At 41.8% G+C, this 21,303-nt stretch overlaps 1 protein-coding gene across 1 annotated transcript; it reads left to right on the top strand.

The window, feature by feature from the left end:
• Window positions 1–1,815: 1,815 nt before the first annotated feature.
• CIST1 (colon, intestine and stomach enriched 1) lies at window positions 1,816–15,286 on the top strand. The gene is made up of 4 exons (XM_070931754.1): window positions 1,816–1,873; window positions 7,784–8,071; window positions 14,849–15,006; window positions 15,172–15,286. Exons 1-4 carry the CDS (start codon window positions 1,831–1,833, stop codon window positions 15,217–15,219), a joined length of 537 nt encoding a protein of 178 aa, XP_070787855.1. The 5' UTR covers window positions 1,816–1,830; the 3' UTR covers window positions 15,220–15,286.
• Window positions 15,287–21,303: the final 6,017 nt, after the last annotated feature.

Here is a 21,303-nt window from a genome sequence, read left to right as displayed (position 1 = left end):
CATTTTGCGATGATTCAAAGTCACAATGCCATTGAAAAATGTGACTTGTGTCTATTTTCATATTTGTAAGAATTATCAATAGAAGAGAATATTTATATCTCAAGTTTGAACTCAAGTTACTGGGTTACTTCCTTGCAAATATTTCATTACCCAACTAGGTAAAAATTTGCTAAAAGAGAGTGGAGAGTGGAGTTTGCTCTCTGTTTATATATATTATTTGCCCTATCAGTGTGGGAGTTTTGTTTTCTTTGGATAGGTCTCCTTGATTAGGCCCACTTGTTTACTATTTAATTGTCTGAGCTGGTAGTTCCTTTATTTGGATACGGTTTACTGCAATGGTAAAATCCAATTTTTTTTACTACCAATTCTGTGGGCGTGGCTTGGTGGACGTGGCAGGAGAAGGATAGTGCAAAATCTCCATTCCCATCCCACTCCAGGGGAAGGATACTGCAAAATCCCCATTTCCTCCCCACTCCTGGGGGAAGGATATTGCAAAATCTCCATTCCCACCCCACTCTGGGGCCAGCCAGAGGTGGTATTTGCCAGTTCTCCGAACTGCTCAAAATTTCCATTACCTTTTCTCCAGAACCTGTCAGAACCTGCTGGATTTCACCCCTGGTTTACTGCTTGATTGTATGTCTGGTATTAATCCTAATGTTAATCCTTGCTTATCTATGTGTTGATTGCTGGCAAGGATGTTTCCTATCCTGGTCTTTTTATTTTTGTTTCCTGCTTAGCTTTTTCCTTGTCTCTTTTGAATGCTATGTAAATGTTATAATGGTGTGCAAATGTTTACATTTGCTGTAGCTGACATTCTGATGGCATCTAGTGATAAACAACTTTTTACACTATTCAAACGAAACAAGGAAAAAGCTAACAAGGAACAAAAAGACCTATGTATAAACACCAGGAACTCCACGGTGAGGACTATGTCAGTTATCTGGGGCACATTTTGGCCTGTGAGCCACAGACACAAGAATAGCTCAGGTATAGCCCAGGTGTGCTTCTCCAATTCTATGCAAGTTAGAATCTCCAATCTAGAAATCTTCTTGCAAGCTAACATGCCATTGCCCATATCCACCAGTTTAGAGGTTATGTACATTGTAGTGACACACGCTCCAGGATAAAACTTCTCTGTGAAGTCGATTTTTTACTAAATTCTCTGTAGAGTGGATGGCTTTGTTTTCAGATGTTGTTTATTTATTTTATTTTATTTATTTATTTTATTTGATTTATATGCCGCCCTTCTCCGGAGACTCAGGGCGGCTTACAATGCGTTAAGCAATAGCCTTCATACTTTTGTATATTTATACAAAGTCAGCTTATTGCCCCCACAATCTGGGTCCTCATTTTACCTACCTTAGAAAGGATGGAAGGCTGAGTCAACCTTGAGCCTGGGGAGATTTTGAACTTGCAGTAATTGCAGGCAGCTGAATGTTAATAACAGTGCTTTAGTCTGCTGCGCCACCAGGTTTGTTATGACCAAAGACCATTCTCAGAATCAAAGTTTGTTTCAGGCTCAAACTCCCTTTTTTTTTTCTTGATAGGCAATCGTTTGATGAATGAATTAGAACTACTGGAGGCTGTAGAAGGGCTTGTATAAGGTGAGTTCAGTCCTTGCCTTCCCTCACCTGTCCTGGAGAGGGCAGTGGTGTGCCATGGACCTTGCTAACAAGGTTTTGCTAAGAAAATCCAACTTGGATCTTTGCCTAGATGCCAGCCCCTTTGGGAGTTGGCACAGATGGATTGTATCCTGTTTGCAGTTGAGGTGAGCTTTTTCCAGCAGCTGCTTTTCCTCCAATCCCCTCAGGAGAATTGGAGCCAGCTAGCATGGCCCTCAGGGTGCTGTTTTTACTGGTGGCATTTACTCAAGGTAGGTAACTAGGGCAGGAAGATGCTCCTGGGATTTTGGATTCCTGGGGCAGCTGCACAGGGCAAAAATCAGCATGACTGATGGTTATCCACTTATGGCTGTTCAGGAAATAATCTGGAATATTGGGCTGCTAGTCTAGAGCAGTGCTCTCCGATCTTTTCAGCTTTGCTGACCAGCAGAGGGGGAGAGGGGATGGTTCCGTGTGAGCGGTGGGTGAGCACACGCAGCTCCATTTGTGAGAGTAGTGAGCACACATGCACACCACTCACACAAATGGAGCTGCATGTCTGCCGCTTCTGGAGCCCGGTTTTGAACAGGCTGTGGCCCAGTAGTGTGCCGCAGCCTGGGGGTTGGGGCCCCTTGGTCTAGAGAATCTGAATTCTGCAGGAAAGCCAGTTTAACCTGCCAAGGTGAGTTGTGTGGCCAGTTTTACAACACACGGCAGTAATTGTGGCTTTTAGCAAATCATTCAAAGAATGGCTAAGGTTTATCCGAACGCTCTGAAAACTTTCCCCTTACTACCCGAGATTTGTAAAACACTTCTAGTAAGACGAAGGTTTTCATAGCATTAACAACTGTGGCTGTTGTTTCAATGCTGAGTTTAAACTCGATAATGGACTGGTTTCTTTTGATCAATCAACTCCCTACCACAAAACCCGGCAAAAAAGAGGATGTAAGATTCTGTTTCCTGTTGCTCAGAGAGATGAGGAAGTAAGCAATTCAGTTTATCTGCAGGAGAGGCAGAGAGAGGAGCATGGAGGAACTAGAAAATAATTCTCAAAAGTTTGGATCATAAATAGAAGCCTGGCTGACCAATTCTCTCTATTATGCACAATGATCTGTAATAAACATTAGGATTGTACAGCCTTAAGGCATGAAACGTTTTGTTCGATCTACTCCAAAGGCGTTTCCCTCAGCTCGTAACTGGAAATCTAATGGGACTATTTTAGTTAATTATTTAACTAACACCAATAGATAAGTTTTAATATAGATAAGTTCTAATGTGCTTTAGTCTGGGCTGTAATCTTCTATCAGAAATATATTTGTAGACTTACAGGTGAGGCTACAATTCGGATAAATATATTTATTTGGATAAATCTATATTTGTTGGATGAGCACCCTATGAATGGTTCTCCAAGAGTACAGGAAACACCACATTGGAAAATACCCTTACATAGCAATAGGCATCACTGAATCCTTTAAAATTCAAACCGGAGTTTAAAGAATTAATAACAGAATAAAGGTACCTTTATTCGAAGGGGCCTTGGAGGTCTTCTAGTCCAACCCCCTGCTCAAGCAGGAGGCCCTATACCTGTGATGGCGAACCTATGGCACATGTGCCACAGGTGGCACACAGAGGCATATCGGTGGGCACACGAACTCAGCTCTGTCAGCTGATTTTCGGGCCTTCTGGGCCTACCGGAAGTCAGCAAATGAGCTGTTTCTGGCCTCCGGAGGGCCTCGGGGCGGGGGGGAGGCCGTTTTCGCCCTCCCCAGGCTCCTAGAAAGGCTCTGGAGCCTGGGGAGAGTGAAAAATGGGCCTACCGGGCCCACTGTGCCAAAAGCAGGGGGAGCACGGTGTGTGTGTGTGTGGTTCTGCGTGCATGCACGGGGGGCAGGGCACATAGAATTATGGGTTTGGGCACGTGCACACGCAATCCTCCCCCCGCTTTTGGCACGTAATGTTAGCCATCACTGCCTTATACCCTTCCAGACGAATAGTTATCCAATCTCTTCTTAAAAAACCTCAGTGTTGGAGCACCCACAACTTCTGGAGGAAAGTTATTCCACTGATTAATTATTCTAACTGTCAGGAAATTTCTCCTTTGTTCTAAGTTGCTTCTCTCCTTGATTAGTTTCCTTCCATTGCTTCTTGTACAGTAATAAAATAAAGATAACTCAATGCAATAATTCCAAAAGCTCATGATATCAATAGAATAAACCTGCTTCAAATACAGGTAATGCTTGACTTACAACTATTCATTTAATGATCATTCAAAGTTACAATGGCACTGAAAAAAGTGACTTACAATCATTTTTCACACTTAAGACCATTGCGGCAGCCTCATGGTCCTGTGATCCAAATTCAAATGCTTGGCAACTGGCATGTATTTATGATGGTTGCAGTATCCCAGGGATCATGGGATCTCCTTTTGTGACTTCCGACAAGCAAAGTCAGTGGAGAAGCCAGATTCACTTAATAACCATATTACTGATTTAACATCTGCAGTGATTCACTTAACAACTGGGGCAAGAAAGGTTGCAAAAAGTGGGAAAACCCACTTAACAACTGTCTTGTTTAACAACAGAAATTTTGGACTCCATTGTGGTTGTAAGTCAAGGACTACCTGTATAATATATCAATCAGTCAGAAGAATGTTGGCTCAGTTGGTTCATGGAGTTTTCAGGATTTTGAGCTTGGTAGTAGTAAAAACATCTAGCGGACTACCTGTATACGGATACCGTAGAACAGGGGTGACAAACTTGATTTCATTGAGGGCTGCATCAGGGTTATGTTTGACCTTGGGGGGCTGGCATGGGCGTGGCCAGGTTGGGCGTGGCCAGGTCGACATCACTTGTGTCGGGGGAGCCTGTGGCAGCCTGAGAGCTTTGCCAATGAAAATGGGCTCCTATGCTCCGTTTTCGGCTGTGATGGCCTCCTGCAACCCTCTGCCAGTGAAAACGGAGCTCAGGAGGGCTGCGCAGAGGCACCGCGGGCCGGTCCTTCACTGTTTCCAGGGTGGCCTAGCGGGCCAGATCTAAACACCCCGCAGGTCGGATCCGGCCCGTGGGCCTTGAGTTTGACACCCCTACTGTAGAAGGACTACCAGGCAGTTTCTGAGTTATACCAGGGGTGTTTTGTCCAAGTGTACAGTATGTTATTTAACAAACTGTTTCCAAATCGTATTATATCCATCTACCTAGTTTTAGCAAAGCTTTCAGCTTGGCAGAAAGCAAGCTTTGGGAAGCGAATTAAACTGTGTTCCAAAGAACTGAAGAAGCTTCTTGGATGAGAAGTGGAACATCTTCAACGAAAGCAAAAAAAATAAAAATAAAAAATCCAGTTGCCTCTTGAAAAAAAGCACTTTTGGGACAACCATGCCTTGAATGCCTGAGAATCTCTATAGACTCTAATTAAACTGTGCTTTCTTCATGCTCGGAAATCGGAGCGCTGCTATTTGATCTCCAGCATAAATGTTTTATTTGTACAATAGGGGCAGATAAGGAAAGCAGCCCTTAGTAGGTACTTTCTGCCCTAGTGCAATACACACTTTTAACTTTCATTTTCCCTGCTTGTTGCACTGCAAGGCACTGGAGAAAAAACTACAGGCTCCAACCTTACAAAGAATTCTGAGTGTCTTTACGGGCAAGCTTTTTGCACCATAGGGTTAAAGGTCACGGACTATTGCTGCATTTATTCACTATGCTGACATTCAAAGCCCTATCTTGTGCCACTAACATGTTAATTAATGTTAATTTTGTTTTATACTGATGGCTTCCAGTCTGGTAAGTCTATGGGCTGGTACTCTCCAGTCAAATCCCATTGCATCTAACTGTGCCTGATACTGGACTATTTGCTAGCATTTTCGTCACCCTTTTCCCAATCCATGTATTCAGTCAGAGCTCTTTGGAATAGAGCTAGTTAGGAAAGCAAGAGGCCTCCTGGATGGATGGATTTCCTGCAGGACAGAAACCATGTAGCTCACGGGTGTCAAACTCGCCATGTCACGTTGCCGTCATGTGATATTTTGCAATGTTTTTTCCATTCGTGGGGCTGGGTTGGGCGTGGCCTGCGCATGATGTATCCGGCCTGCGGGCCGCCAGTTTGACAACCCTGATGTAGATCAATGCTTTTCAAACTTGGCAATTTTAAGGTGTGTGGACTTCAACTCCCAGGATTCCCCAGGCAGCATGCTGCCTGGGGAATTCTAGGAGTTGAAGTCCACACAACTTAAATGTTGCCAAGTTTGAAAAACAGTGATGTAGGGTATATTCACATGACATGCTATGGTTAATTAAACAGCGGTTCCCCAAATTAATCCAGGAGTGTTTATGAGATGGGGATAAAAAAAAATTAGGATGTCAGCCATGTATCTGAAGCCTCACCCTTTTTTCCCATATGTCCTAAGTTGCATAAATCTTTTAAAAAGATTTATTGTCAGAAAAGATGCTACTTTATACTTTTTTTGCAACCCTAGATTAAGCCCTCCTTTTGTGATATCCTGATGTACAAGACCCTACCCACTGAAAAGCAATGTTCACAGAGTCCCACACCACAACTGGAAACACGCTTTCCAGCAGCCAAACAAGCCTGAAATTTTAGTGTCAAGCTATTGTTTATTCTTGAGAAACACTTTAGAACCAGCGCAAGCACATTTTGTAGGGAAAGGAAACGCGATACTTTCAAAAAGCTCTGAAGGGCAGAAATACGTTGATTTATGTTGTTATGTAAGAAGATTTGAATGGATTTGGACTCTAGTAGCTAAGACTACCAGGAAACCCAAAAGTCAAGGAAAGCAATATTATTTGTCCTTGGTGTCTGCATGGGATAGACTGCCTCTCCATAGGAAGGTTCTATTACTTTGAATGCACATGATTAAGTGGCTGCCTTTTTATGCAGGTAGTCCTCAACTTACAACAGTTCATTTAGTGACCATTCAAAGTTACAATGGTGCTGAAAAAATATAGGGCAGTTTTTCACACTTATGACCGTGGTCATAATGATCAAAATTCAGACACTTGGCAACTGACTCATATTTATGACGGTTGCAGTGTCCTGGGGTCATGTGATCACCTTTTGCTACCTTCTGACAAACAAAGCAAATGGGGAAGCCAGATTCACTTAACAGTCATGTCACTAACAACTGCAGTGATTCACTTAACATTTGTGGCAAGTAATGGGGCAAAACTCACTTAACGTCTGAGTGCTCTTCTTTAGCAGCAGAAACTTTGGGCTCAGCTACGGTCGTAAGTCGAGGACTACCTGTATTTCTAAGAGCCTCCCTAATATCTTTAAAAGAAGAGGTGAAAGCTGATTTCTTCCACTGAGCCAAAGAAACATACACTGATGTTTGGGTGGCCCTATTTGATGTGCTTGCAGACTGTTTTCTGTTACCATTTTTACGATGCATTTCAGGGGTGAAATGCTCCCGGTTTGGACCGGATCACCCGATCCGGTAGCGATGACGGCGGGTGGTTTGGAGAACCGGTAGCAAAAATCCCTGCCCACCCCCCATGCCCAGCTGAGCCGCACGATCATCAGAGGCTTTTTTTTTTAACTTTTAAAAGCATTTTTTCTTCAGCCGAAAAAAATGCTTTTAAAAGTTTTTTAAAAAGCCTCTGATGATCGCGCGGCTCAGCTGGGATCGGCAGAAGAGGTTGTAAAAAAAATGCTTTTAAAAGGCTCTGACAATCCCAGCTGAGTTGCCTGATTGTCAGAGCCTTTTAAAAGCATTTTTTCTACCGAAGACTCTTGACAATCAGGCAACTCAGCTGGGATTGTCAGAGCCTTTTATAAGCATTTTTTTTACAACTTCTTTGGCCAAACCGGTAGTAACAAATTTTACATTTTACTGCTGATGCATTTGATGGGTGTGACAGGCTTTTATTGCTATAACTCGCATAGAGTTGACAATTGAGGTGGCTTACAAGTGCTGTAAAACAGATAGCCTGAAGCAGGGTAAAGATCTCCCTGTCTATTCCCTGTTTTTGACGGCAGCAAGGGTAATATGTTTCAAAAAGCCAGCTAGCAGGTTGGAAAGGCAGTAAACGATGTCTCCTTCAGTAGTTAATAATTGAAGGTAGACTGCAGTTGAAGCTGGAAGTTCCATTAAACCATAACGGGTAAGAACGGATAATGAAACCGATTTTGGTACACTTTGTCTGTCTGATTGTTCAGTCTTTCTGCAGACAGTCTTTCTGCTTCAAGCACACCCAGTCTCCTGGAGACATCAACAACAATTACCGGTACATCAATTACAGCAGCTCTAACAGTCTCAGATACAACCCCAGGCAGAGCAGATGTCACCTCAAAAGCAGCCAGCTCACCTGTGCCCCAATCCACCAGAGCCACAAGCAGCACCACAAAAACAAATGACTCGACCACCAAATGGAGCACCGTGACTTCTCCTACCGGATCCAAAGAGCCTCTCACTACTACCCAAACGGTGGAGTCCATCAACGGCAGCACTTCGGCAGGTAAGAAGAAATTCTGTAACTCGGTAAATTAATTAATTGATTGATTAATTAAATGGTTATGCCACCCATCTCATTCTGCAAAGTGGGCAGCTGACCATAAAAATCATAAATATAAAACTGTGATAATATCAACAAAAATAGAGACAAAACTAAAAAACCGAAGACAAAGATGGTGGTACGGTGGTAGCATCTTCCCTAAATGCTAGGAATCTTATCGCCCTATTAACCTAATTATGGATCAGTTGGCTTCGATCCAGGGGTATCCATAGGTAGAGGGTCAAAACAGTTAAGTGATATTAAGATGGAAGATCTATCCAGTGGTGGGATTCAAATAATTTAACAACCGGTTCTCTGCCCTAATGACCAGCTGGGTAGGGGTGGCTTGGTGGTCATGTGACTGTGTGGGCGTGGCCAACTCAACGTCACTCATGTCGATGGGCGGTTCACCTTAGCTGTTACAATGTAATAAAGGTTAACCAGAGAGGCAGTTTCTGTAAGCAGGGCAATAAAGATTAGGCTAGAAACACCACCAGAATGTTTCCTTCCTGCCTTCCTTACAGGATTAGCCCTGTAAAGTGGGAAAAAACAAAATAAGATTTCTTCCAACAACCGGTTCTCCGAACTGCTTAGAAAGTTAACAACTGATTCTCCCGAATAGGTGCGAACTGGCTGAATTCCACCATTGGACCTATCACTTACTTACTTACTTACTTACTTACTTACTTACTTACTTACTTACTTACTTACTTTTTGGACTGTTGTTTGTCAAAAATGGTGTAGGGGGGTTGGACTAGATGACCTACAAGGTCCCTTCCAATCTGTTAATCTGTTAATCTGTTACTTACTTACTTACTTACTTACTTACTTACTTACTTACTTACTTACTTATTAAATTTATATAGCTTTTCATCCTACCAGAAGCAACTATGGGTGGTGCATAACAATCAGATAAAAAACACAAATATCAAAACAAGAGATATAAAAATATAGAAGTTATATTAAGAAATAAATAGTATGAAAAACAAATATACAAACCCCTAGAAAGGTATGGAAAGCTCCCCCTCTCGTAGAGAATGAAATATTTTGGGGAATATTAAAAGAGGCAGAATATTATATTTCCCCAAAGGAGAAATGGAGAGAAAAATTCTTAACAAAGGCAGAAAGCAGACCCAGTCTTCCTGCCATAGCCTCAAGTCTTTAGAGATGGATATTTTGTGCCCATTAAGAAATCCAGGCTAGCCTATTTATAAAGAAAATGTTTCAGCCCAGCTCCCACAGAATTGATGGGATTAAGAATTTACATTCCTCCAAGGACAGGACATGGCCTTTAGGACATAATAGGATTTACCCACCACCATTAGAATAGCAAAAGTCACAAAGCTCACTACATTGCACAACTCCCTGGAGCATCTCAAACACAAAACCCCATAAACCTATAAAGATCCATCCACTCACTCAGCTACTGTATTTTATCAGCCACCTCAAAAACATACTTCTGTCACTAAAGTTTCTGGCATCCGAAGAGACCTTCTTTCCAAGCAGCCAGCCTCCATTTTATTCCCAGCATCTTTCTCCCGGCTTGGAATTGGACCAGATTTTTCTTCCTACAAAGGAGAAAAATGGCTACTTCCACAATGGAGCAGATCTCCCATTTCCTGCAAGACCCTGCTAGCCCTGCTAACATAACCAGGTCTGAGGGCCTTCCAAAATGACAAAAGGGATGGGAACTAATCTAATTTTGGAGGGAAGGATGTTCCACAAGGCAGGTGCCACGGCAGAGAAGGCACATCTCCTGGGACCCGCCAAATATAGACCCCTACCTGATGGTACCTGCAGCATGCCTTCTCTGCCAGATCTATTGGGACAGACTGAAATAACTGGAAAGAACTGGTCTCTCATTTTACGTACATCAAAAAACTCAAAATGGAGGCCACAACCATTTATTTATTTATTTATTTTTATCCCACCTTTATTATTTTTATGAATAACTCAAGGCAGTGAACACGCTTCCTTTCTCCTTCTATTTTCCCCACAACAAGAACCCTGTGAGGAGGGTTGGACTGAGAGAAGACACTGAGCTTGTCGATCAGAAAGGTCGGCAGTTCGGCGGTTCGAATCCCTAGTACAGATGTCCTGCGTGAGCCGGGGGGTTGGACTAGATGACCTCCAAGGTCCCTTCCAACTCTGTTACTGTTACTCTGTTACAGTGACTGGCCCAAAGTCACTCCATGGCTTTCATGTATAAGGCAGGAATAGAACTTACAGTCTCTTGCTAATTGCCTCAAAGTCACCCAGCCATCTTTCATGCTTAAGGCAGGATTAGAACTCACAGTCTCCTAATGATTGGTCCAAAGTCACCCAGCCACTTTTCATGCCTAATGAGGAACTCGAACTCATATTCCCCTGGTAATTGGCTCAGAGTCACTCAGCTGGCTTTCATGACTAATGTGGGGCAGTCTCCTACTTTCTCACCTGTGCCTTGAAGCCCCACCCTGTTATTTTTACAGAGAGACAAAGGACTGGGTGTGATTGCAACACATCTTAGTAAATAGCACTACTCATGCTTGCTGGAGCACTACCAGAAACACACCTACATGGCACATACTATACTATGGCAAATACTATTGTGTTTGCCAGTTCTCCGAACTATTCAAAATTTCCACTACCGGTTCTCCAGAACTGGTCAGAACCTGCTGAAACCCACCTCTGATCTGGATGGTTAGTAGATGGTTGCAGTGTAGGGAGAATCCCCCTCTTTTAACATAAGAAAGCCCCCATATTAGCAAAGAAATATGTCCCCTCATCCCCGAAGAGAAAAGTCTTCCCTGAAGTAAAACCACTCAAGCGGCCAGCCTCTGTGAATGGGTATTTAGTTTCATAAATTATTCCATTCATAAACAAAACGCCTTTAACTGCAGCCTCCACAGAAGGCTGGAATTGAGCAGATTAAAAAAGCAGAGAGACAAAGACACCTAAAATCTACATTCCCCACCCAGCTCCAAGGACAGGGTTAGGGTTAGGGTTGTGACCTCCCAGCCACAATGGGAGTCAGACAACAATAACAATACTAAAAGGGCACACTCAAGCAGAGATGAAAGTACATTTCACAAGGAACCTGCCACAAAGCCCTAGAACCAGGGGTGAAATCCAGCAGGTTCTGACAGGTTCTGGAGAACCGGTAGTGGAAATTTTGAATAGTTCGGAGAACTGGCAAATACCACCTCTGGCTGGCCCCAGAGTGGGGTGGGAATGGAGATTTTACAATATCCTTCTCCTGGAGTGGGGTGGGAATGGAGATTTTACAGTATCCTTCTCCTGGATTGGGGTGGGAATGGAGATTTCGCAGTATTCTTCCCCTGCCATGTCCACCAAGCCACACCCACCAAGCCATACCACACCCACCAAGCCACGCCCACAGAACCGGTTGTAAAAAAAATTGGATTTCACCACTGCCTAGAACCATATAAATTAGAGATTAGAATGGCCCCTACTCTGACACTCTTCTGGAAGGCGCTGAAGATCTGGTTCTGCCAGCGGGCCTGGGGAACGCAGAGCGGGATGGAGCCCATTAAATGACTTGTATGATGTGTTGTCGCTGGGGTGGGGGGTGGGTTGGAGTAATTTTATTATATTATATTATTAATTTATTATAGGATTCTCTCTTTTATTAGTTTTATTGTTTTTTATATGATTTTATATTCTTGTAAGTCACCTTGAGTCGCCATGTGCGACTAGGTGGCAATATACATCTATAAATGAATGAATAAATGAATAAATAAATAAATAAATAAATAAATAAATAAATAAATAAATAAATACCCATCCACTCACCAGACTGTTTTGTCAGCTGTCCCAGAACTGATGCTGTGTTACCTCGCTTCTGATTCCTACATAAATGGAGATCTCCTTTCCTGCAGCTTGCCTCCAAATGCATTTTCTCCTACGTCTTTCTCCCAGCTTGGAACTGGACCAGATTTTACTTCCAATAGTAGTAAAGGGGAAAAATCCTCTGTAATGCCAAGTAGCAGTGGATCTGGATTTTTGCCACTTAGCAATGCTAGCACTAATTTCTTTTGAAGTACTACGTGCCATTTGATTGATCAATATGTGGATCAGTATGTTGATGAGGGGCAAATATCTATCTATCTATCTATCTATCTATCTATCTATCTATCTATCTATCTATCTATCTATCTTCTCTTCAAACCAGCATCTTCAAAGTAGCTAAAATGATATAAATTGCATAAAATATAACTGTAGAAAAGTGTCTCTCTGAATAAAATATTTAATAGACCGACAAAACAATCAGTAGCCTTTAACAATGGTTAAAGGTTGACTCAGCCTTCCATCCTTCTGAGATGGTAAAATGAAGACCCAGATTGTTGGGGGCAATATGCTGACTCTGTAAATTGCTTAGAGAGGGCTGTATAGCACTATGAAGCAGCATATGACTCTTAAGTACTATTACTATTGCTATGGTTGAAGAAATTCAACCTATAGAGCCTTTTCTCTATCACTAAGTGTTGTATCTTATGATTCTTGACGAATATATTTTATTTTTTCTTTATGTTCACTGAGAGCATATGCACCAAAGACAAATTCTTTGTGTGTCCAATCCAATAAAGAATTCTATTCTATTCTATTCTATTCTATTCTATTCTATTCTATTCTATTCTATTCTATTCTATTCTATTCTATTCTATTCTGATGGAGATCCACGATCAATTCTGACCTACTGAATTTTGGGCTGCACTGTAGCTATACGAAGAGAAAGGCAGGAATATGAACAAGCTGATTGAAGTAACCATTAGGTGGCACTGCAGTCTGACAATAGCCTTTGTTGCAAAAAGCATATCAGTTTTTCCCATCCAAAGGATAAAGAAGCATCTTTCCAAAATGCTAAATCAAGAAAAGTCCCAGTCTTGGTTTGTAAAGATGAGGTAGGGCTACCATACTGTCTCCAAACATGGGGAGGGCCAAATACAGAAAATTGCAGCTCCATGCCTTCTGGTATGATCCAGATTTTTGCAATCCAGATGAGTTAGTTAAATCCAGGAATGTTTTCTGGAGTCACTTGGAATACCCGTATAAATCACTGAATCCATGACCCATCTTTTTGCTAAATGCATGGTGCTGGTAAGAGACTTGCACAGATAAATCCATGAACAATGGGCACACAGGGAAGCTATGCCTTGTGCAGATCATATAACTAAGAACAAAAACTGTATTCTGTCATCTCAGTTTGGTGCCATGTATAGAAGCTGTAGACTATGTCTTATATAAATATCGCATCTTTTACCACTGCTGTGTATTTTGTCTACTTTTCTCCCCTTTCCAATTTTGATTGCAAAAAATATATAATTTGATCGAGCTTTGTCAGTCTAGACCAGTGTTTGTCAATCTTAGCAACTTTTAACAGTATAACAGAGTTGGAAGTCTTCTAGTCCAACCCCTTTGCTCAAGCAGGAGATCCTGTAGCAGTAATGGCGAACCTTTTAGACACCGAGTGCCCAGACTGCGCGCACATGCATGCCCAAACTGAAGCACATGTGCACGCATGGACATGGATGCACGCATGGACATGCACACATGCAGCAGAGACCCAAAGATCAGCTGGCTGGCGAGAGGCGGGGTATCACAACACTGGCAGCACGGCAAGAGGTAAGATCTTTTTCTTTCGTGAGCTTCTGTTTCGTCATTTGCAGGGAAACAACTCACGAAAGAAATGCCATGGAGATCTGACCTGGGCCGACGGGGTACGTGCCAGCAGAGAGGGCTCTGTGTGCCACCTCTGACACACGTGCCATAGGACTATAGCATTCCAGACACGTGGCTGTCCAGTCTCTTCTTTTTTTTTCCCTAAGATGTGTAGGCTTCGGTTTCCGGATATCTCCTCCTTTAAGGGAATTTTGGGAGTTGAAGTATACACATCTTAAAGTTGCTGAGACTGAGAAACACTGGTCTAGAAGCTAGATGATGGTGATGATGTTGGAAGAAATATCCATCTGGTTCAGTTCCAAGCCGGGAGAAAGGCACTGGAGACAAAATGGAGGCTGATTGGAAAGAGGCTCCATTTATTGATGAAGCAGAAGCACATGGGTGGTTCTGGGCAGCTGACCACATGGAGTTGAGGGGGGGGGCGTATTTATACCTTCTCTTGGGCTTTGCACTTGAACTTCCTGTTCCTGTGCAAGAACATGTATTCTATTGGCTGTTGTCAAACTCCCATGGGGCCATGTACATATCCTAGGAGTTTGTCTGAGCTAAGTTTGGTTGAAGTTTGAACTACTGGGGGTGGTGCAACTGAGATGATGCAATGAAGGGGCTTTGGGCAATTCCTAGTGTGGCTGAGGGCTAATCCTACCTTTGCTGGATCTGGGGTGAGGGTATTTGCTTATGAATAGAGCTAGCTATCTCTTTATCTCTTAAGTGCTGACATCTGCTGAGGGCTATTAAGGAAGATGGGGGTTGCTTTCCAAGAGCATGATCCTCCATTTCTCATCCAGGGGAATATAATATTCTGCCCTTTTAATATTTCTCAAAATATTTCATTCTTCTAGGAGAGGGGTGGGTACTAACTTTCTACAATGATTTTGGTAAAGAAAAGTAGAATTTTAAAACACGATCTGCACACACCCGCTGCATCTTTTCTGAGATTGGAATTGGGACCGCATGTTCTTCCTGGCCGTCTGTGTTTCTTCCTTAAAGCCAGGTTTGGAGTCATAAAAAAAAATCTGATAAACCTAGGGCTTCATCCCTTCTCTCTCTCTCTCACAGGACCACTTAGCCCCGAACCGGCATTTTCAGCAAAACCAGGCCTGGTGGTTGTGATCTGCCTCTTCGTCTTTGTCCTAGTCATTGTGGCTGTTGTGGTCTTAATAAAATGCTGCCGTCCGAAGGAACCAGCCTTTAAGAAATTGGAAGAGGTGCCGATGGTATGTACTCCAGGGTGGAGTATGAAACAAAGAGGTTGAAAAGGCTGTTTCCTGAAATTCAGGGTCATAATCTGTTCTTGGCGTCAAATGTTGACAAACTGGATAGCAGTGGCATTTGAGAAGGCTCCATTTCAGCTTTGTCCTCTCTCCGTTTTTCCTTAACAGGGAAAAGTTGCAGAAGATTCTCCATTTGCCCGATTCCCACCAAAATAACCAAGCAGACCCTTTCCAACTCATCTTCTGGACTCTTGCTCCATGGATATTTTAAGCAAGCATCAAGAATGTCTACTCCATCCAAGAGACTTTGTGTGTGAAATAAACTTGTTCTAGTTGCGTGAGTGCCAATTACTGTTTTGTGTCATTTAGCTGCTCTGGTATCTGTGTGTGTGTGTGTGTGATGTATTCATTTATGTGTCAGTTTAGATAAATATTGATTTTGCAGATGCCTTCCTAAACTTGAAGAATTTTTGCACAGCTACTGAGTTCTTGAGCAATGCTCTACTTTTGTGTTTCTCAACTTTGACAGCTTGAAGATGGGTGGGCTTCAACTCCCAGAATTCCCCAGCCAGCACAGTTGGTTGGGGAATTCTGGGAGTTGAAGTCCACGCTTCTTCAAGTTGCCAAGGTTGAGAAACACTGTTCTAATTGGATGCTGCAGCTCATCTTTTGCATAACCTAGCTCCCCTATACCTGGGATATTTGTATGTTTGTTTATTATTTATGTATTTATTAACAATACATAAGCAGGGGGTTGGACTAGAAGACCTCCAAGGTCCCTTCCAACTCTGTTATTCTATGCTATGCTATGCTATGCTATGCTATGCTATGCTATGCTATGCTATGCTATGCTATGCTACAGTATTCTATTCTATTCTATTCTATTCTATTCTATTCTATTCTATTCTATTCTATTCTATTCTATTCTATTCTATTCTATTCTATATAGATACCCAAGTTACACAGATGACTCCAGGCAGCTTACACCATTTAAAAAATTTAAAGGATCCACCATATAATATAGGTAGTCCTTGACTTACAAAAGCTCGTATAGCGACAGTTTGAAGTTTCAACAGCACTGAAAAAGGGATTTATGACTGTTTTTCACACTTATGACCATTGCAGCACCCCCACGGTCATGTGATCAAAATTCAGAGGCTTGGCAACTGACTCATATTTATGATGGTTGCCGTGTCCTGGGGCCATGTAAGAAATGTCATAAAATATAGCCTAAAAGTGGTTTTACAGGTGGTCCTTGATGCATATCTACAATTGAGTCACAATTTATGCTGCTAAGTGAGACAGATGTTAAATGAGATTTTCTGTATTTTGGGGTTTATTTATTTATTTATTTATTTATTTTATTTATTTGATTTGTATACCGCCCTACTCCCGAAGGACTCAGGGCGGTGAACAGCCAACAATAAAATACATAAATACACAAAATTTAAAAACCCGATAAAATCAAATTAAACTTTTTGGCCCAGACAAATTAAAATACCCCAATAATTTAAAAACAGATTAAAATTTACATATTTAAAAAGGGAAGAGATCAGGCCAAGCCCGCTTGATGGAATAAAAAGGGGTAAAGCTCATTTAACATCTGTCTCACTTAGCAACATAAATTGTAGGCTCAATTGTGGTCACACATCAAGGACCATCTGTAAAACCATTTCAAAAAGTATTAGTGATTAATATCAGAGAGTAAAACACGGCCTATCTATAAGATATGTCAGAGGTGGCGAGCTGAGGTGGCACAGTGGTTAGAGTGCAGTACTGCAGCTACTTCAGCTGACTGCTAGTTCAGCAGATTAGCGGATCAAATCTCACCGGCTCAAGGTTGACTCAGCCTTCCATCCTTCCAAGGTGGGTAAAATGAGGACTCAGATTGTTGGGGGCAATATGCTATTTAGTATACTGTCTTTGGTGTAAGCCACCCAGAGTTCTCGGAGAGTGGGCGGCAGAGAAATATGATAAATAAATAAATAAATAAATAAATAAATAAATAAATAAATAAATGCACAACAATTATTCATCGCAGTAGTTCATGAAGTCATATAACAGATATAACAAATTAACAGAGTTGGAAGGGATCTTATAGGTCATCTGTCCAACCCCCTGCTCAAGCAGGAGACCCTACACCATTTCTGACAAATGGCAGTCCAATCTTTTCTTGAAAGTCTCAAGTGATGAAGCTCCCACAACTTCTGAAGGCATCTTCTGTTCCATTAGTTGATTGTTCTCATTGTCAGAAAGTTCCTCCTCATTTCTAGGTTGAATCTCTCCCTGTTCAGTTTCCATCCATTATTCCTTGTCTGGCCTTCAGGTGCTTTGGAAAACAGCATGACCCCCTCCTCTCTGTGGATATATAAAAAAGAGAAACCCAGAATATTTACTGAGTTCTTTTCTTCAAAGGAAACATCATCATTTTAAAAAAAATTAAAGGAAAACTACCTCTCTGAGGTAAGAAATTTGCCATTAATTTCTGCAGAGCCTGGAAGGCACAATTTCTACCCATTCCCCTTTTGTTCTGCATAAATGCGATGCTTTTACAGAGTTATTGGTCCAAAGAACAATCAGATACTTCATATCCTCAAAAAGCTCTAAATGAATGTGAAATACTATTTATTATACAAGGGAATCCTGATTGCTGCCTGCTTCAACCATCTTGCTTGACACTTCCCAAATTAACTTTCTAGAAATGCGCCTGCCAGGCTAATGAATAACATAGGCAGGGAGTTAATTAGTCATACTAATTGTTGGGCCCTCAGCAGCTCTCCTTGGCATCGGTGTTGGCATGTGGTGGGAGCTAAGAATATCCACTTGTGGCGACATAGGAAGACAAATGACAGGCAAAAACTCTTTCCACTTTTCAAAAGCAAAAATCCCTGCAGCGAACACAGGCATTTCTATACACAGAGAACATTCTAGTGGAAAAAATGGTGATTGACAGACCCTGGTGTTCTGGGCACAGACAGTTGGCAATTGCAGAGGATCTGATTTACCTTCCTTTACTCCTGCCTTGTTTTTAAGCAGCCAAAAATGGGCGATCAACCAGCAGAAAATCCACCTGCCAGCCTCATCATCAGAGAATTGGACTGATGTGGCTTTTTTTTCTTTCTAAAGAATAGAATAGAATAGAATAGAATAGAATAGAACAGAACAGAACAGAACAGAACAGAACAGAACAGAACAGAACAGAACAGAATAGAATAGAATAGAATAGAATAGAACAGAGTTGGAAGGGACCTTGGAGGTCTTCTAGTCCAACCCCCTGCCCAGGCAGGAAACCCTACACCACTTCAGACAAATGGTTATCCAACATCTTCTTAAAAACTTCCAGTGTTGGAGCATTCACAATTTCTGCAGGCAAGTTGTTCTTCGTATTAATTATTAATTGTGGAACAATTTCTTTAATTGTAATTAAAGAGATGTTCTGCTTCTTACAGAGCCTGCCAGGAAACCCATAGGTGAAGTATAAGGGCAGCAGACTTCTCATGCTGTAATAAGACAGTAATTTTCAACCTTGTCAGTTTGAAGATGTGTGGACTTCAACTCCCAGAATTCCCCAGCCAGCTATGGGGAATTCTGAGAGTTGAAGTCCACACATCTTCAAGTTGACAAGGTTGAAAAACACTATACTAAAAAGTAGACAAGTTCTATATGTGTAAGGTGACCAGATTTTAACATTGGTAAAGAGGGACATTGTGGGCGTGGCTTATTTTGTGGGCGTGGCTAGCTGGTCATGTGACTGGGTGGGCGTGGCTAGCTGGTCATGTGATCGGGTGGCCATGGCTATGTGTATAGGGTAAGGTGAACAGATTTTAACATTGGTAAGAAGGACACCATTGTGGGCGTGACTTATTGTGTGGGCGTGGCTTGGAGGCCATGTGACTGGGTGGGCGTGGCTAGCTGGTCATGTGACCGGGTGGCCATGGCTATGTGTATAGGGACTACTCAGAGGGCTGAAAAGTCATTTCTGACAGGTCCTCACACTTTTGACTGGTCCTCACACTTATGACCATCCTCACATTTATGCCCATGCAGCATCCTTAACAACCATGTCACTCATTTCACAACTGCTTCTCTTCACCATGGTGATAAGATAGGGCAAAAAACATAAAATGTGAAGACAGTCGTAAGTTCGATGACTGGTCAAAAGTGCGAGGACCAGTCAAAAATAACTTTTTCAGCCCTCTGAGTAGTCCATATGCACAAAAGGACTAACCAGAGGGCTGAAAAAATCATTTCTGACAGGTCCTCGCACTTTTGACTGGTCCTCACACTTATGACCATCCTCACATTTATGCCCGTGCAGCATTCTTAACAACCATGTCACTCATTTCACAACTGCTTCTCTTCACCATGATGACAAGATAGGGCAAAAATGTAAAATGTGAGGACAGTCGTAAGTTTGAGGACTGGACAAAAGTGCGAGGATCAATCAAAAATAACTTTTTCAGCCCTCTGAGTAGTCCATATGCACAAAAGGACTAACCAGAGGGCTGAAAAAAGTCATTTCTGACAGGTCCTCGCACTTTTGACTGGTCCTCACACTTATGACCATCCTCACATTTATGCCCATGCAGCATCCTTAACAACCATGTCACTCATTTCACAACTGCTTCTCTTCACCATGGTGATAAGATAGGGCAAAAAACATAAAATGTGAAGACAGTCGTAAGTTCGATGACTGGTCAAAAGTGCGAGGACCAGTCAAAAATAACTTTTTCAGCCCTCTGAGTAGTCCATATGCATAAAAGGATACAGCAATAGAGAGGGATGAAGGAAGGGAAGGGAAATTAGAGTAGGAGTGAGGGTAAGAGGGGGAGGAAGAGAGGAGAAGGAGAAAGGAAGAGGAAGTAGGGAGGAGAAGAAGAGGGGGGAAGAGAAAGTAAGAAGGAAAGAAAAGAGAGAGGTGGTAGGTTTGAGGAGAAAGATTGCTGTACAATAAAAAAGATGAAAGGGAAGAAAGCCAACCCCAAACAAATATAAAGATATTAAGATAAAGAATGAATTGTTAAACTTTAAAGAATAAAAGAGAACAAATATGAATAAATAACAATAATTAGAAACACACATACAAACATACAATGTATTTTCTTTGAACAGAGTATTTGGCCGGTTCACAAATTTAAACAGTGTTTAGTCATTTCAATTAAATTTACAATTTCTATATTTCCTTTTTGCCATATTTATTCCTCATCTATTTTTTAAAAAAACCAATATTACCCTTCATCCTCATCTCTAATCTTAATCAAATTCAATTTTTCCCTTCTTATTCTATATTATACCCCTTCCCATTGTCATCTATTTTTATATCCATCCTCACATTGGTTAATTATGTAATATTAGTTGTTTAATATAAATTCAACATCTTAATATAAATCAATTAGTTATATAACTACCTTTTTTGTATATTAATCAATATGAACATGAATATTCCAATTATTTCCATGCAATCCAATTTCTTACAAATCAATTAATTATATTTACCAATAATAATAAACCAAATAATTTCCCCCATATATTCCTCTGAACCACAACTTAACCATTTCTGCTTTCAACACAATATACAATTAATAGTATCTCAATTCAATTATTACAATTCCCTAGTTAAATACAGCTTTTTTTTCTTTTGTGTTTTAAAATCTTGAACTCTCCTCCTAAATTTCCCATTGTTTGCAGTTTTTCACCTACCTTTTTTGGGGAGGAAAAATAAAAATAAAAATAAATCTCTCTCTGCCTCATTTTGTCACGTTCCACCAAAGATCCTGGTTTCGGTTTCGTTTCTGCAGCTTAGCTAGGGGAAAAAAAAACTGCTTCAGGAACTCTTTACACTGATTGCCTGTAGGGCGGCCCTTTGAAGCCCCGGGCAAGAGTTTAAACAGTTTTTTTTTCTTCTAGCCATCAGCTGGGGCTCAAGAGGCAACGGGACTGAGGAGGCAGAATGAAAAATCGGGACTTTTTTGAAACGCCGCGGGACACGGGACAAATTGCTAAAAAGCGGGACTGTCCCGCCAAAAGCGGGACGTCTGGTCACCTTATATATGTGGAACAGAGGTGGGTTTCAGCAGGTTCTGACCAGTTCTGGAGAACCGGTAGAGGAAATTTTGAGTAGTTCGGAGAACCGGTAGTAAAAATTCTGACTGGCCCTGCCCCCATCTATTCTCTGCCTCCCAAGTCCCAGCTGATCTGGAGGAAATGGGGATTTTGCAGAATCCTTCCCCTGGATTGGTGAGGGAATGGAGATTTTACAGTATCCTTCCCCTGCCATGCCCACCAAGCCACGCCCACCAA

Source organism: Pituophis catenifer, unplaced genomic scaffold, assembly GCF_029215685.1.
Source record: "Pituophis catenifer annectens isolate HBS135680 unplaced genomic scaffold, rPitCat1.0.hap2 SCAF_1, whole genome shotgun sequence".
Taxonomy (NCBI): domain Eukaryota; kingdom Metazoa; phylum Chordata; class Lepidosauria; order Squamata; family Colubridae; genus Pituophis; species Pituophis catenifer.
This window is presented reverse-complemented; position numbering and strand designations above follow the sequence as displayed.